This window comes from Solenopsis invicta, chromosome 16 (assembly GCF_016802725.1).
Source record: "Solenopsis invicta isolate M01_SB chromosome 16, UNIL_Sinv_3.0, whole genome shotgun sequence".
Lineage (NCBI taxonomy): Eukaryota > Metazoa > Arthropoda > Insecta > Hymenoptera > Formicidae > Solenopsis > Solenopsis invicta.
Genome location: NC_052679.1, coordinates 6,688,545 through 6,704,909, shown reverse-complemented (window position 1 = coordinate 6,704,909; position 16,365 = coordinate 6,688,545). Strand labels below are relative to the sequence as shown.

The 16,365-nt window shown below is 43.6% G+C and overlaps 3 protein-coding genes across 6 annotated transcripts in view; 2 read left to right on the top strand and 1 right to left on the bottom strand.

Moving 5' to 3' along the window:
• Position 1: 1 nt before the first annotated feature.
• Positions 2-1,047, bottom strand: LOC105203393. The gene is made up of 3 exons (XM_011172181.3): positions 632-1,047; positions 439-540; positions 2-307 (listed from the first exon to the last, which is right to left on the bottom strand). Exons 1-3 carry the CDS (start codon positions 979-981, stop codon positions 250-252), a joined length of 510 nt encoding a protein of 169 aa, XP_011170483.1. The 5' UTR covers positions 982-1,047; the 3' UTR covers positions 2-249.
• A 1,706-nt stretch (positions 1,048-2,753) lies between these two features.
• On the top strand, positions 2,754-4,664 carry LOC105204853 (OCIA domain-containing protein 1). 2 transcript variants are annotated; one of them, XM_011174093.3, is made up of 5 exons: positions 2,754-2,859; positions 2,946-3,044; positions 3,697-3,983; positions 4,069-4,205; positions 4,282-4,664. In XM_011174093.3, exons 2-5 carry the CDS (start codon positions 2,994-2,996, stop codon positions 4,506-4,508), a joined length of 702 nt encoding a protein of 233 aa, XP_011172395.2. In that variant the 5' UTR covers positions 2,754-2,859; positions 2,946-2,993; the 3' UTR covers positions 4,509-4,664. The 2 variants fall into 2 exon arrangements, with proteins under 2 accessions (XP_011172395.2, XP_011172394.2); XM_011174092.3 differs by having other exon boundaries at positions 2,820-3,044.
• A 5,318-nt stretch (positions 4,665-9,982) lies between these two features.
• The window catches only part of LOC105204852 (dendritic arbor reduction protein 1), a 48,253-nt gene continuing 41,870 nt past the window's right edge, over positions 9,983-16,365 (top strand). For 2 of the 3 annotated variants that reach the window (XM_011174090.3, XM_026137287.2), the window contains exon 1: positions 9,983-11,634. In XM_011174090.3, coding sequence (XP_011172392.1) covers positions 11,200-11,634 — 435 coding nt within the window. In that variant the 5' untranslated portion in view covers positions 9,983-11,199. The remainder of the gene's footprint in view (positions 11,635-16,365) is intronic. The other variant, XM_011174091.3, reaches the window with a different exon arrangement.

Here is a 16,365-nt window from a genome sequence, read left to right as displayed (position 1 = left end):
GTATCACAGCGTCACTGATTTAATATCGAAATTTATAAATTGCGTACATCTCGCACTCTCTGCGTTGTGCCTTTACGTTCTATCTTATACGACATATAATAATTTACTATGCACCCGATAACATCATTGTCGTGTTATGCGCAGTCTTTACGTTCCACATTTTACTTCTCTTGATTTATAAACGCGTTTAGACGAATAGGCCCCATATTCCATCGTGCTCGCTCCGAGATAGAATTCAATTCGTTGGGATTAGGAGTACTTGTCTTCCTGCGGCACACTGTACAACGATATATCGATACTCTCCTGTCTGCAAGGCATGGAAAAGAGAGGATAACGTTAACATTGCTAAATTGTAACATCGAAAGCAAATATTTTTACAGCGTTCTCTTTCAGGAACGTAGAAGCGATGAGGAATAAAGTAAATGATCTTTGCGTTACCTTTCGGTACTTTCGGCATTTTCGCTATCTTCGCTACTCATCGTCGTGCTATTCGTGTCCGTGAGAATCCCAATCTCGTAAACTACAGCCTTTATCACGTATCTGAGGACGAAAAAAAAAATATTTGCGGCGACATAAAATTTATTTTATAGACATTGTACGTTAAAAAAAAAGAGTATTTGAGAAGAATTACACGTCGGTGTTGGACGAAATCTCCGTCGAATTTTCCATCGAGCTGGTCGTCGAGATTACTGGGTTGTTCATCAAATTTACGAACGGGTTGTCCGTCGAATTCACCTTTGAACCGTTTACCGAATTCACCAGCGGGTAGTTCGTCGAATTCTCCGAGTTGTTCATCGAGGTCATCATCGGGTTTTCCGCCGAATACTCCGACGAGTCCGTCATGTTGTCGGGTGCCGGAATGAATATAGGGCTGGCATCCACTCGTCGCAGCGTCGTCGACGTTAACATAATAAATATAAATAATAAAAATGCGATGCTGGACGGCCAAAGGGACCGCCGATGCGAGGTGGTGCGCGACATTTCGAGGTGACAAGGCCGCGAACGGTCCGTCCGCGACTTTTATATAGCAGCGGACATCTGTCCCTCGTTAACACCGCTGCGTCTTATATGTGGACACTTTTGCATTACGTATTCTCGATCGGTTCATAAGTGGTAGCGGAAAATTTCCTGCTTACGCAGGGAGCGACGCGTGAAATTTTGTACGTTTAATGAAAAAGCAGAAAGAGGGTGGCCAGTCGTATCCCGAGAGCGTTTGGAAAAATTTTGCGGGAATCTGTGGTTTTTCGCCAAAAAAAAAGAAAAAAAAAGGGAAAAATTATGATAAAGCCAGTGAATTTCGAGAAATGGCGTAACAGGAAAGCGAAAGTCACGCGCAAATCGTACGTCATGCCTCGCAAAGCGGCCCTGTACATTTTCTGCGACATATGCTTGTTAATGGAAATGCCACACTGATAACTCGTCCAAGGTTTCCGAAGAAATCGCCAATGTATTTGCGTATCACCGTAAAATATTTTTTCGCGACGACTTGAAGTAAATTTTTAACGCGCAAACATCGACGTAACATATCCATGTTATTCTCCATTGATTTGATATTACTCGATATACATTTATTTTTTTTTTAAATAGACGCATTAAATAGTTTTCGCTTTTCAATACTGTGGTTGAAGCACGAAAGCAAAATCGAAGCGAAATTTTTTTTTCAAAACGATATCGAGATTTTATTTGTACAATTTCGTCTTTGTACATTGCCGTCTTATAAACGTGATAACTCAATTAGCGTGGTTACGCAAATAAATCGCGTCATTTGGATATAATGAATACCGCGCAGTGCATCATTCAAAATAATTATATCCGATACCTCAGACGCTATTTCAAAAAAGTCAAGTGACCGAAAATATATATATTATGTTATGTACGTCAGCAATAATCCTCAGATAGCACAGAACGTTCTATGAACATTCGAATATCCATAGAACATTCATAGGCATCCATAGGCCGGTATTCATAGGCCGGTATTCATAGGCCGGTATTCATAGTCGATTCTTATATTTAAGATCATCTTAAGTATCATCTTAAGATGCCATCAACCAATCAGAGAGCCGTATTAGCGTCTTAAGACGTTACTTAAGACGATCTTGAAATAAGAATCGACTATGAATACCGGCCATAGTCGATTCTTGTTTCAAGATTGTCTTAAGTAACGTCTTAAGTTGCTAATACGGCTCTCTGATTGGTTGATGGCATCTTAAGATGATACTTAAGATGATCTTAAATATAAGAATCGACTATGAATACTGGCCATAGAATGTTCTGTGTTATCTGCATGGGTCGTCATGTATACGTTAAAAGGATTAATCGAGAAAATAAGATATATTGGATAAAAGGAATAAAATAATCAAAATTTTGGTTCGATTTTAAAGTACATTAAAAGCATATTTCTCTTTTAAGCGAAATAATTGCTGTATCTTATGTCGAAAGTCCTAAATTTTCATTTCTTTTTTTTATTCAATTGTATTTGAAAAGTAAAAATTTATTCAATGCGCAATTTTGTAAATTTGAAAAAATATATAAAAACACACGAGAAATATTTTAACGCTAAAATGTTTATTTATAGTGCTCAAGATAAGCTTTAAAATTATTTGCATTTGTGTTTTCACGTAAGTGTTTTAAGATACTCTTATTATTATAATAATGCATTGTCTATTGTCTACGTGAAAAAAATTTGTGTAAATTAATTTACATAAAAAAATTTTTTTTTTTAATGATCTTGATTCTGCTTTTAGCACGGAAGAGAACCACAAAATCGTTGATTTGCGCGCTAGTAAGTTGTATAGATCACAGATGGCGCTAGCATCTTCGTTCGCGACCTAACCTTTAGCTTCGGGGTGCATGATTATTGTAAGATTGTTAGATACGCTTTAATTGTATTGTTGTTTACGCTGGTAGTATTTAAGCTTACCGTACTAACAAACTGCGAAATACAGATTTCACGGATTCAATGCGAGTAAGATTCTGGTGGATACTGGCGAAACATGACGACTACCGATGTACAGCAACCCAATTACAAACATCGGCAGGCACAGGTTAGGAACTGCTGCACTGACAAGTGCTCGATGTATAAAAAATACAGTGATCGTATCTTTTATTGTAAAAAACAGTCTTTTATTTTTTTGTTGTCTTTTATTTATTGTTCTTCAGATTCGTTTATTCTTTTCAAACTCAACCGTGTCCTTTATTTTTAAAATATTACAAGATTTCTAATCACGGTTCTAATGTATTAATAATCCAATTTTTATGGAAAAAATTGACAAACTTAGTTTTATATAACTTGTTTTGTCTTTTGTTAATTATTCTTTTTTTTATATAAAAACTATGCAGATTATATCTGTTTTTATTTTTTTATTATTTTAAATCTATTTTAGATTCAAATCAAGTTGTTCCAATACAGCTTCAAATCAGTTTGAAACTATTAGAAAAGTATACAGTATCTCATATTAATATTAAAATTTCGTAATGTGCAGATTCCTTGATAGTTACAAACTGATTTGAAAGTATGTAGAAACAAGCCTTACACTTTTCAGGTTTGTCCTTTATTTTCTCTAAGAAAATATAGCTACTGTATGTATAAGACACAATGTTTATTACAATTGAGAAATATATATAATGTAGCTTGTTTATCCATAAGTAATGAGGATTATCTCAAATCTAATTGTATCATAATCACGCAAATTGCAGATGAGATTGGAGTTGACACCGGAGGAGGCAAAGGCTTGGCAGACATGCATGAGAAGCTCGAGTGTTCTCATGCCGACACTCATCACAGCAGCCATGGGATATGGAGTATGTAGGATAAGCCCGTTTCGCGCGTACGCCAAATACGTTGGGCTAGTCAGCGGCGTGGTAGGCCTGATAACAGGTAGAATAGCAGTTTCTGAAGCATGCCTGGCAAAAGTTGCTTCCATGCCAAACAGTAATCTTCGAGACAGATTAATTGAAGCGGGCTATTATGGGTTTAAACCTATGTAAGTATTATTTTCCGATAAACACGATTGCTCGTGTTTCCTTGTATCATTGGGTCAACCGAGTCTCATTCATTATTGATCGTAGAGAAAAGCAACAGCGTGGCTTTCAACCGATGAGCATGCAAACTGAGATTCAAAGCCAGGCGGAACCGTCTACGGAAATAGTGTTCGACGATTACCCACCGATGAACTCGTACGATACGTATTCCAGTATTAACGAAGGTGAGTTGTAAAAGTTACAAAAAAATGTCGCTTGTCTACCACTATGCGATGGTAACTGCATAAATTATGTTTAAAGGCGATTTACCCCTCGAAGAAACGGATCTGACCGAACCGATGAATATGCAAAAAGGAGTCAGTTATGATGAGCTGAGACAAAAAAATAGAGACGAATTTTATCGGAAGAATTATACTCCCAGAACACCGAGAGAACCTCCGGTGGCGAGGCAGGCAACCGAGCAGGTTCCCACAGCCAAAAGTCCGTCACCACAGGAGAAAACTAAATATGGTGACGTGTGGGATTGAATTTAGTCGCCGGAAACATAATTTATGTATCCGCGTATTGCGGATACTACATGTGTATATATGTATACGTAGCTTGCGCTTCAGAATATGCGAATGTGATAAAGAGGGTTGAATTTTGCTAAATATACGAATATAAAATAAATGATGCATAAATCACATTTGCAACAATCGTGTCGGTAATCGCGCGATAATGTCGAGAGGCTCGCATTTTTTTCTCGTTTAAGCGACGTGTTGAATGATTCACGAGTTTAGATGGAAATACGAGACATAACTCGCGCACTACCGCTCATAATTGAGTCACAATCTCGCGAGATAGCGATGAGACACAAACGGCTATGAGGCGGCTAATTGATAGATGACGCCAGTCCGTAAATACGCGTAAATGCTCGCTCGCGCGCGCGGAGCGGCCCGCTCACAAAGCAGCGCGATGCAACGTGACGCCAGGTAACACAGCCGCGTTTCCGTCCCCGTCATCCCGACTATGGTGTCATCCATGCCGCGTTGTCACCTTGACGTACCCAGGATAGAAACCTCGCTCACTTCCCTGTCATAAGAGCCGTCGCCGCGTGCGTCCGTTCCCTATACTTTCCATAAGTTAGCCGATAATTGCCGTTCGCTATTTGCTTCGCGTATGACTCGCGTTGCGCTCGCGACCTGCCTGCATCCTCGTATCGCGCGTCTCTTCGTGTTCGTGGCCCGCGATTTGCATCGAGTCGTTACATTTCTTTGCGCATTGCTCGCGAGTCGCGCTCGCGATTATCCTCATCGCCACCCTCCTGTCGTCGAGCGACTTAATCGCCGCTCCGGAGAAATTGGAATTGCCGTCTCTCGCCTTCTCGGGTCGAGTTGCGAGCGTCTTTCGTGCCGATACGAAATCGATATTTTGTTCTCGATGTTACATCTAGGCGATTTTTCACGGTAATCGCGTGATTTTTGTTCGCGATCTACTCTGAAATTCTCGACTTTACGATTTTACAAAAAAAAAAAAAAAAAAAGCAAGACGGTATTACAGTAATTATTACATAAAACGGCGACCTTATATAAGTGCTACAATATTCTTGGAATGTTATACGAATAATATTATAACAAATTAAAATATTTCGAGAACATTTCACATTTTTATTATTATTTTAATATTACGAGAAGATTGTATTGGTGGTCGATTTTATATAATATTCATGGTATGTTATTTAAGATGCATAATAATTAATTTTTGAACAAAAATAATAAGTAGAACATTTTCATAATATTCCGTGGAATATTATGAAAATGTTCTACTTATTATTTTTGTTCAAAAATTAATTATTATGCATCAAATCATAAACTTTATATATCATCATTACATTTGGAAGTTATAATATTCCTGACAATTTAAAATATTGATGTAAATAATATTTTTTTATGTAATCATACAATATTTCAGGAATATTATTTAAATATTGCAGCACTTATGGAGAAATTGATAACAATAGCTATGCAAGCGTTCCCCTGCGTTTCCCAGGCGCGTAAAGGTCTCGCGGAGGTTTGAATTACGATTTGAAGCGATTTCGCACGATTAATAATCTTTTCCAGAAAAGTCAGTAGCACGGCGCGGTATTAATAGGATCCGGTTGATTTACTCCGGTATCTCGTCTCGATCTTCCCGTCGCGTCGGGACGTATCGGCGCACACGCAAAGAGTAATATGCACGTATGTACCGTACATGCACGATCGTTTCGCTTTGGTTGCCGCGCGCGCGAGTCGACCGCCATTGGCTATCGGGCACGACCAATGGGCGAGTACTACTCCCATTCATAAGTCGCGTCGCTTCCGCGGGGACGTAGGTGGAGGGGAACGGCGGCGGCGCGCGAGCGCGCGCGCGCGCGCACGAGCGGTAAATCCTGCGTCGCTCTCGCGGCTAAATTCTGACCGGTCAGCCGTGCTCGTCATTCGCTCGCTCGCTCGCGCGCCGAGCCGGTTTGCCCGCTGTTGCCCGCGTCCAGGTCATCCTCGGGTCTAAACATTCGACGATGATATATTCCGCGCGTCACTGCGCTTTATCACGCAAACTTGTCATTTTCCGTCTATAACTAAATAGCTTTTCGCATTAATTTATCTAAATTACGCTAATTTAATTTTCTCGTGAAAACTATATGCACCCCGCGTGTATGCCTCATAATTATTCCATTACTTTGCCAACGACATTGCCGTAAAGTAATTACAGTAAACGGAAAGAAAAGAGGCATATTCGTTGCTATTCACCTTCGTACGTTTTCTTTGCCGTTCTTTACAATCCAATTATAGTGATCTTTGGAAAGGAGAAGAGCGATATTGATACGACGTTCGCGGTCGCATCTTGGTTACAGCTTCTTTTATGGCGGAACAAGGGAGACGAGGGTGATTTCCGAAACTCATAGCCACATTCGCGCTCATTATCTTCCTCGTAGTAATCCGGTTCTCAGGAAACGTGTCCCTCGCGGTCGGGAATGTAATTCGCGCTGTGTTGCGTATATTTCGGAGGGATCGCTCCTGGTCCCAGGAAACTCGTTGGAATTTCGAGCGTTGCATGCCTATGCATATACGTGTGTATATAGATATGCGCATATGTGCACATGTGCGGCGTCGCGCGCGCGTCTCACGATTCACGTGCCCGGTTAAACGATCACGTGTAGAAAGGGGAGTCACGCAGGTGCAGGTCATGTGAAATATTTGCACTTTGTCGTAATTTGCGTAACCCATTGCATATATAATAAATCCGCGCCGCGCGGAGCTAAAGCGCCGCGATAGAAAATCGTTTCACAATCTAAAGAGAAAGGGAACCTTTCTGCCTCGTCGCGATCGTGAGGAAGAGGGAGAGGCGGGGAGAAAAGAGGAGTGGAGGCGAGCGGGCGGGCGGGGGATGAAGAGAGAGAAAGAGAGAGAGATAGAGAACGGAGATGCATGCGTCCGCTTCTCCGTGGAGATTATGCGATCGTATTATGGATATCGCGAGAAGCGTCGCACTCTGGACTCGCGGGACTGATCGAGTCACATGACGATTCGCGAATCGATTAACGCACGCCTAACTTCGTTAAATTCGATCCATGTTCGATATATATCGCAGGGTACGGCTTCACCGCGAGACCCAGATTTAACGATCGATTCGCTCACCGTTGCATCGTTGCATCGTTGCCACGGTGCAACCGTGGTCGGCGGACCTAGAAAGATAACGTTCGCGTTTGTACCGTTTTAAAGAAATGTAAGAAAACGTACGAAAGAAGAGAGAAGCGACCGCGAGTCGCAATATAAGAATACTCTACTAGAGATATGCGAATTATTTTAATATGAATCGAATCAAATCAGGTAGGATTCGATATTTTATATGTAAATATTATAGATATTCTCTCGCTGAGGGAAAAGCTATTCAATTTTAATAAATATTTGTATAGTACTGACGAAATAATAATTAATCGTAAATATATATTTATTTAGTACGAGAATTTAATTTAAGTATTATTTTTGCCTATGGAGTAAATACTTATGTGCTGTAAGAAAATATTTTATTAGTACTGTTCTACTATATATTTTATTAAAATTTTGGAATTTTTTCCCTCAGGGTATATTACATTACATATAGATAATGAATTTTCATGTAAAAACAATAATATTGTCCTTACATAGAAATCTTTCATCACATATCAAAATTCCACGTAACAATAATTACGTTAATTAAAAGTTGCGCCTCTACAATTCTATTCGATTCGATTCGAGTCTAATAAAATTTTGATTCGGATTCGAACGAAGAATTGAAATTAGATTTGATTCAAAGCGTAGGAAAAACCTTGATTCGTACATTCTCTAAAAAAAAAAATACATATCTGAATGCGCATCTTTCGACTTGACTCGCGTTTCGAATCATTTTGTTTCGCGCGGAAACTTGCAGTGCTGCCATCCGATTCCTCTGGAGAAAGTTGCGTGATCGCACTTGTTATAATGTATTACGTTGTAACGGGCATAACAAGCGGCTGAAAGCCCAAAACGATTACCGATCGGTGCCCCGTAGCCTCGTCTAACGGTTCAGCTCGGACTGCCGTTTCGCGTACGCGTGAGGGATCAAACGCGCGAAATTCAGGTGAACGGCAGGTACGCGACATTGAGTAAAAGTAAAGATACGATTTTGTTTATGCGTTTCGCTCGACAAGTCGCGATATCTAGGCGCGGTGCGTGCGTGACGCTTCGAGTGAGCTTGAAACTGGTGCAACTTTACGTGTCAAGGTGTTTGCAACGGTTATAGTTACGTCACGTCGTATTGTTTCAAAATTAATTATTACGCCATTTTCTGACCGATCTCCATCTTCCTGGGTCGAGGGGCGAGGGGAGGTCGCGCGCGCGCAAAATGACGTCAGAGTCACGTGACGCGTGACTCGCGCGATTTGTCCAATTCAAAATTTGCCGCGGTATCTAGTCGACGTTACTAGAGGCGGCGGGGCGGCGGGGCGGCGGGCGGCAGCACTCGAGGGATGACACGTTCGACGCGGACGCGAGGATGACGAAGGGAAGTAATCTCGGCGACGCGCGACTCGCGCGAGACGGCGGGGCCCGCGAAAGCGGCAAGCGCGGCGCAAAAGGGAGGATGGAGCGATGGAGGAAAGCGCGCAGAGGGAAACGTCGGGCGTCGGGAGAGAAGTGTGCCAAAGTCGGCGGAGAGGTAGGATAGCCCCTCGGATAGCTCGCGTCGATAATCGCGCCGCGCGCGGGCGGCGTTCGCCTCGCGCTGCTGCCTGCATGCGTTTACGCGGCGGGAAAAAGACGCGGCGATTCGCGAACCGCGCGCTCGATCGAGACAACGGAATATCGTAGGAGACCGAAGGTGAGTGAGTAGGGTAGGATATTATGCGGGAGGGGGAAAGTGTGTATATACGCGGATGAATACTCGACGCTCGAGACGCGAACGAGGAGAGAGCGCGAGAGAAAGAGCGAGCGAGCGAGCGAGCGAGCGAGGGGGGTGGGGGGGGGAAGAAAGACCGAGAGAGGGAGTGAGAGGCGCTCGCGCCGGTATCAGGACGGGGGCGTGCGCTCGATGGCCGCCTAGACCGCTCGAATCGGTCGCGCCCGGGGCGTGAGCCAGGCGCGCGAGATCGGGAATGAACGAGCGAGCGAGAGGGAGAAAGGGAGGGAGTGAGCGAGGGAGAGCGCGCGCGAAAGAGAGACGCGACACGCTCGCCGCAGAGGGCTGCGTTCGTCGAGCAGTTACTCTGGAACCGTTGCCTTGACGACACGCATCCACGCATGCGCGTGCGCACCGCGGACAGTACGCGAGCGCAGTTAAAGAGTTGTGCGCGCCAGTTTCATCCGTCACCCTCGCCGCCGTATCATCAACGTTTCCACCACCACCACCACCACCACCGTCGTTGCCGCTACCACCATTGCCACCACCACCACCACTATTGCCACCGCCATCTCCACCTCCACCTCCACCTCCACCTCCACCTCCACCTCCACCACCCTCACCTTCTCATAAGTTGTCTGTTCTCTCTCTCTTTCTCTCTCTCTCCGCCCTCTCATCCTCGTGGTCCTCCGTGGCGAGCACGCGCGCGCGCGTCGACGCGTTAACGGGAGTGCGCGCTGTCACCGTCGAGAAACGTCATTTCGCGGATCTTGCGGCGGTCGACCACGATCGGCGTACTCGATCGTTCGCGAGCGCGCGCGCGCGCGCGCTTTACTCTTCCCGAATCATCCTGCCGCTGCTGCTGGAACGCTTTCCTCTTGTCGCGTCGCGCGAAACGTTCGAATATCTTGTCGCGAGTGTCGGCGAAATCGACGCGAAGGAGCAGCCCGGGTCGACGATGCTAATCTCCCGGAGAGACGCTTTTCACCCGACGCAGGAATTCAATTGTCGAGCATCCGCGAGCGTGAACGCACGGCGAAGAAGCGCGCGCGAGTGATCGGACTTGCCCGATGTATCCTCCGCTTGAAAAAGAAGGCGCTATCGCGACAACTCGAAGAGCATCGTCGTCAGTGGCTCGTGTTTCAACTTGGAAATCGGAGTCGAATGCTTCTTTCCGCTTCTCGCGCTAGTGGCACGGGACAGCAGCGGCGCGTTGGCGGCGTCGGCGACGACGGCAACGACGACGACGTCGCCGTTCGGACTACCACTGCTCGTCCTCCGAAGTAAGCGGTTGGAGGACTGGAAGCGAATGGGACGCGATGCTCGCGGCGACACTGCTCGACGCCGAGCCTGCAGGACACTCGGTAGCCTGGTGCGGGATTACGGTGTTTCGCGCGGGACGTCTACGCGACTGTCGCCAAGTGTCGTCGGATATCGCGAATCAAAGTGACACGTTCCGTCCTTTAGCACGGACCTCTTAGCCGAAGAGAGGGTGGAATCTTAAAGGGAAGAATTTCGTCGTCAGGGCTCATTGAGAGAGTGTGAGACGAGAGAAGCCATCGCGAAAATCAACACTCGGACCCACACGGATCGATTCTTCGCCGCGCCTCCGCGGAAGATGGTAGTAGACGCTCCGCGTCGTCGTCGTCGTCATCATCATCATCATCATCATCATCATCATCATCATCATCATCATTATCATCATCGTCGTCATCTTCCACCTGGTCTTCGACCTAGCTGAAGAAAAGAGAGAATTTGGAGGAGAAGGAGGGCGCCGTTCCTCCTCGCCGTCGGCCGCCGGGTGGGTGTCACACGCGGTGCGCGGCGCCGTGTCGCGTGGATTGGATGGTGCCGCGAGGATTAACCCTCGGCAGGACGACGACACGGGAGCCGGAGCCGGAGCCGGAGCCGGAGCAGCTACGCTTTTACGATTCTCCGCCGCCGCTACGGATGGACGCGAGTGTGTGCTGTCTGCCCGCCGGTGCCGCGGCCACCACGGGGGTCACTCAGCACCCTCATCCGGCGTCTCTGCCCGGTTTACCGTCCGCCGTCGGCGTCCAGCCGCCGACGATCCAGCCGTCTTACGCCACCGCCCAGTACGCCGCCGATCAGATTGTGCCCGATCGGGCCCAGCCCGACGGGCCCCTCGCCACCGTGCTCGGATGCAACGCGCAGGACACCTGGCAGCAGATCTCGTCGACGACGTCCACCGGGATCACCGGAGCCGCCGTCACCGCCACCACCACCGCCTACATCGACTACTCGTGGCTGCAGATGCAGGTAAGTACTCCCCGCATTGCGCAATTGGAAACTTGAAGAGTTCTACGGTCTCTCCCAGCTATCATTTTATCTTGTCTAATATTAATAAGTTAGCTTCCTTTTCCAAGAGAATGTTTTGGAATGTAGCTTTAGTAAACAACAAGGATAGAATAACGCATGAGGAACCCTCGGAGGGAGAGGGAGGTGGGGGGGATCTAAATGTATCATTGCACGCCAAGTCGCACTATCCGCACACAGAGAAAAAGATTTCATTGGAATCATTATGTGTTTGAATAAAAATGTTCAAACATTTGTTATTTGACGAAAATGACACTGTCATTAATCGTATTTATCGATCCGAACATTGCCTTCTTTAGACTTTGGACCATTCCGAATAAATTTGTTTGGATGCAATTAAGTCCGAAGAAATCGTTTTCTCTGTGCATCTTTTACTATATCATGCGCGGAAAGAACGACTTTGCCGAAACACGGATCTGAAAATAATTACGTCGAACATTCAAGCTGGTTGCTGAAATGTCAATGCTCTTTGCGACGAAAATCTACTCTCGAGCGTCCCACATAATTATTTTAACGATCCAACCTAAAATTATTTTCAGATCTGTATCTTGTTAAATTCTTGGATATGTGCAGTAAGTACAGTTGTTTTTTTTTTTTTTTTGTATGTAGTACGCGAAGAAACACGACTCTGAAAGATGTGTTCATCTGACGGATGTTTATCGAATCGATAGCCAGATGCAAAATTGCCATATCGCGTGAACGACACACGTGTTAACGTGAGAATTTTTATTTTCGGCAACGCATTTATAAACATATGATTAAATTCGTAATGCGAAATGAATTTCGAAGATTGCATCGTGCGGAGTCGAGTTAAAAAAATAAAAAAAATAAATAAAAAGACGAAAATAACTCGAATAACTCTTACATAAGTAATCTAATAAGACGGACTTTTCTTTCGTCGATTTTAGAGTTGAGCAATGCGAAGGAAGAAAGAGATTCCGAGCAAAAGAAATTGAATGAATCTAATAATACGTTGGCAAGTCTAGTCGGGGAAATTACAATAGAATCTATTTACGCGTTGACTTTCGTATTCTTGGCAGACAAATCCCGTCGATCAAGCGTAATTTAATTCGATATGCGACATCCGTGACGCAAATGTTGGTTTAATTAAGCAGTAACGTCTGTCGAGCCTCGCCTAGCGAGCGAGCGCATCGGCTTGAGGAGAAGCGCGTTTGATTTTTTTTTCCTTTTTCTTCGTAAATAGATCTAAATATCTGTGCGATCGCACGTGTCGCTCAGCTGGCTGCGCCAGTTTTTAGGATTTGTCATAAGTGGCGCGCGAGATTATAGGTTTTCAACTAAGGCGTAATGCTGTAGCCGTCAATTTTTCGCCGGATATATTGATTATTGGCTACGCTTTGTGAAGAAAGAGGAATAAAAAAAAACGCACGATGGGACTAATCCGTTCGGTATCGGCACTTATCTCTGCTCATTACATTTGGAAATTGACTCAAGTACCATGATTAATACAATTTGTCTTTTTTTCTTTCTTGGTCGATATCGATTTCCCATTAGCGCGTCGATGTGATTTACATCGGCGATATATCGAGCGGCCGATAGTGGTTCTGTCGGAGAAATGATTGTTATTTACGTTCTTAATCATTCGTCAATCGAACGAGACGGCTCGTTTCGGCTCGGCTCGGCTCACCTCGGCGCGGCGCGACTTCACGATAATGTATCAATTCCCGGGAAGCGCTAGATCGTAAAATAATAGAGCGGAGTAATAATACCCATTACTATTATCTCGGTACGAGTTAGTACTATATGTTCTCCCCTTATAGACGTAGCGGCGTCTCCGCCACGTAAAGCCACGCTGTTGACAGGGTAAATATCCTTTGATACCGTGCCGTCCGTCTGGCACACGCGTCGTACGCCTCTCCTCTACCTTACGAAGGAAGTTATCTATGTGGCACACATATGTGAGTGAATACGTGCATACAATTGCGTGCGCGCGCGTGCATGCGTGCGTGCGTGCGTGCGTGCGTGCGTGCTTGCCTGCGTTCGTGCGATCTCTCACGCCACGAACGAGAGCGTGTACTTTTCACATTACGAAGGCCGTTTCGCTTGTCGTTAAGGCCTCAGGATTTTCGTAAAGGCCGCTATTTCGTTAATGAATCCGTCTTGGTCTTACCTACGTGGGGACTTTCAGAGCCACCGGTAAGCCGTTTCTTATCGCAGCTTTCTTGACCGATTTGAGAACTACTTTTTCTCGACGAAAGAATGTCGATAAAATGTCGATCTTTATTGCACTTCTCCGAGTCTTAATAATCTACATTGAATAATAATGAAAAAGATGCCCCGGCAATTTTGGAAAACGCTGTATATTTTTTCTTTTTGCTATCTCAAAGATGTTACACCTATTTTCAAAATAATGAAAAAAAAACTATAGATTGCTCTATATTGCGATTTTCTACCTAGATTATAAATTATTTGAAATGAGAACTGGAAACGTGTTTGAACGGAAATAGAAATAATAACAGAAATTTAAATTTTTATGTAAATACTTTAAGCATTTATGATGATTCTCAATAGTATTTAATTTTTTGTTTTTCCCGTTTAAAGAGTTTATTTCCTTTTTGTTGTGTTTTATTTGTATACACTTAAGGGAGAAGAATCGATATTATGACAATCGAAATTACTATAGTGTTCAATCAATATAGTGTTAAATCATGGGGTCTGAGATACTCCATAGTTTGCCATGTTGATTTTTTCCACTTGGTTTGCGGAAGGTACTTGCACAAAAAGAATTGAGATTTTTGTCATTATTTTTAAAAATTTGTATTATAACCAATAATGAATAATTTTAATAAACTATAAATATATATATTGTTCAATAAAAATAGAATTTTATAAACACAACTTTCATATGCGTACAGTTTATGTAAACTATAAATATTAACATATTTGTGAAAACGGGTGTAACGCTCTCGATGCAATTTGCGAAAGTGCATTGATCTCGAATTTTGTTCCTCCGACATTAGTTCTCATAAAATATCTTGGTAGAAACTGAGATATATTTTACCTCGCATAAAATTTTTTCACATTTTTTCATACATAATTTTACGATACAATTCTTATCAATTGACAGATTGGTTATTTGAGATTAAAAAATTAATTAATCAAGCATGGAAAGTTTTCTGTTCGCGATGTTATCAAAAAAGAAAAGGCACTCGCGACGATTCGGTCTCTCGGTCAAAAAGCCGGTCTACGAATTTTGCACAACGAGCTCCTATTACTGCCGAAAACCGGTTTTTTAATACCGTTATCGACTCCTGGATACGGCGTTTTGACGTGCAAAACCGTGATTCAAATAGCCGTCAATTAGTGATATAGTGAATCTTAAAGAGAAACTTAAATCTTCAGGAGAAACGTTGCAACAATTAAAAAATAAGAAATCGGCATGTAATAAATTTTTTTTTTTTTACGGAAGAAATTGGCGTTGTGAACATCATAAAATCATGCGAAAGTATTACGTTTCCTCCAAAATTCGTGAGTTTCAGTTTAAAGGGACCAATGATAGATGGAATTTTTGATACTCTCTTTATTCGGAAATTTACTTTTGTTGCGTAAGGTAATTATAATATATGTTTCATATCTAGAATTATAATATATAATTTTAATACTTTCTTATATTAAAATTTAAAAAGTTGACCGAGTTTTCGATAAACCTAAAAACATGCAGTCCTGTTAAACAACCAATATATTATACAGCTGAATAGTTGATAATTATTCAAGTCACATTTAAAAGATCTGAGTAGAATTTATTGGTATGAATTATTCATATAGCGAATATCGTGAACATTATTTCTTGAATGTAATATCGCACAGACGTTCGACACTGTTTTCGAACTCTCGTTTTACATGTTTCTTATATTTTTCAATTCTAATTTTCTTTGACGTGAAAGATTTGGCTCGATATACGCGCATCTCGGTCTCACGCCATCGTCGGGGGCAGGCGGGGGGACGCTCGACTAAATCGCGACCGGTAATTAGCCGATACCCTCGACGCAATCTAAACGCATTGTGACGCGTGTAAGATAATAAGCGGACGGAAATCCACGATTATTGTGCTGCTCGAGCCAGAAAGGACATCCCAACCACCACCGGACGAACCATTTCCACGGTTCACCGCCCTTCGTTTCAAAACTGCGTACGATTACCGTTCCGCCGCCGATTATTTCAGTCGCTGTACAAATACAAACAGGGGAGGCGGGGAGGAAAGGTAGAAACGCGATTAACATCGAGCGGAGATGATGACCTAACCGAAAATACGACGCTAATATCGCTCGCGTCGCTTCGCTTATTTCTGCTCACTGGCGGCAAATTCTTTATCCTCCACTCAGAGTTAACTTTATTGCCATCATCCCGCGCATTACAGTTATATGTATACATTTCTTTATAATATCTATTATTTGCACGGCCCGCTCTTCTAAATTTCTGCTTTCACCGCCGCGTACATTGCTACATTGCCAATTTTTCCTCTTTACCATCAACCGTTTTTGTATCTCGATAAAAAGTTTCTTACACGCGGTAGGGACGTGGAACGGAACATTTAGAAATCGACGCGAATGCCAAGAGTTAGGCCTGTACCGATGTAATTGGCCCTTTCCCGACGTTCGCTATGATTCCGAAGAACTGTTGGACTCGTCGTCATATTATCCAACCTCTAGCCAG

Excerpts from the sequence above, each read along its gene's own strand:
- LOC105203393 (XM_011172181.3), bottom strand. The coding sequence starts at position 981 with ATGTCGCGCACCACCTCGCATCGGCGGTCCCTTTGGCCGTCCAGCATC. Across the intron at positions 541-631 it reads ATTTCGTCCAACACCGACGT|ATACGTGATAAAGGCTGTAG; the intron begins GTAATTCTTCTC and ends TTTCGTCCTCAG. Across the intron at positions 308-438 it reads AATGCCGAAAGTACCGAAAG|ACAGGAGAGTATCGATATAT; the intron begins GTAACGCAAAGA and ends CATGCCTTGCAG.
- LOC105204853 (XM_011174093.3), top strand. The coding sequence starts at position 2,994 with ATGACGACTACCGATGTACAGCAACCCAATTACAAACATCGGCAGGCA. Across the intron at positions 3,045-3,696 it reads ACAAACATCGGCAGGCACAG|ATGAGATTGGAGTTGACACC; the intron begins GTTAGGAACTGC and ends CGCAAATTGCAG. Across the intron at positions 3,984-4,068 it reads TATTATGGGTTTAAACCTAT|AGAAAAGCAACAGCGTGGCT; the intron begins GTAAGTATTATT and ends TATTGATCGTAG.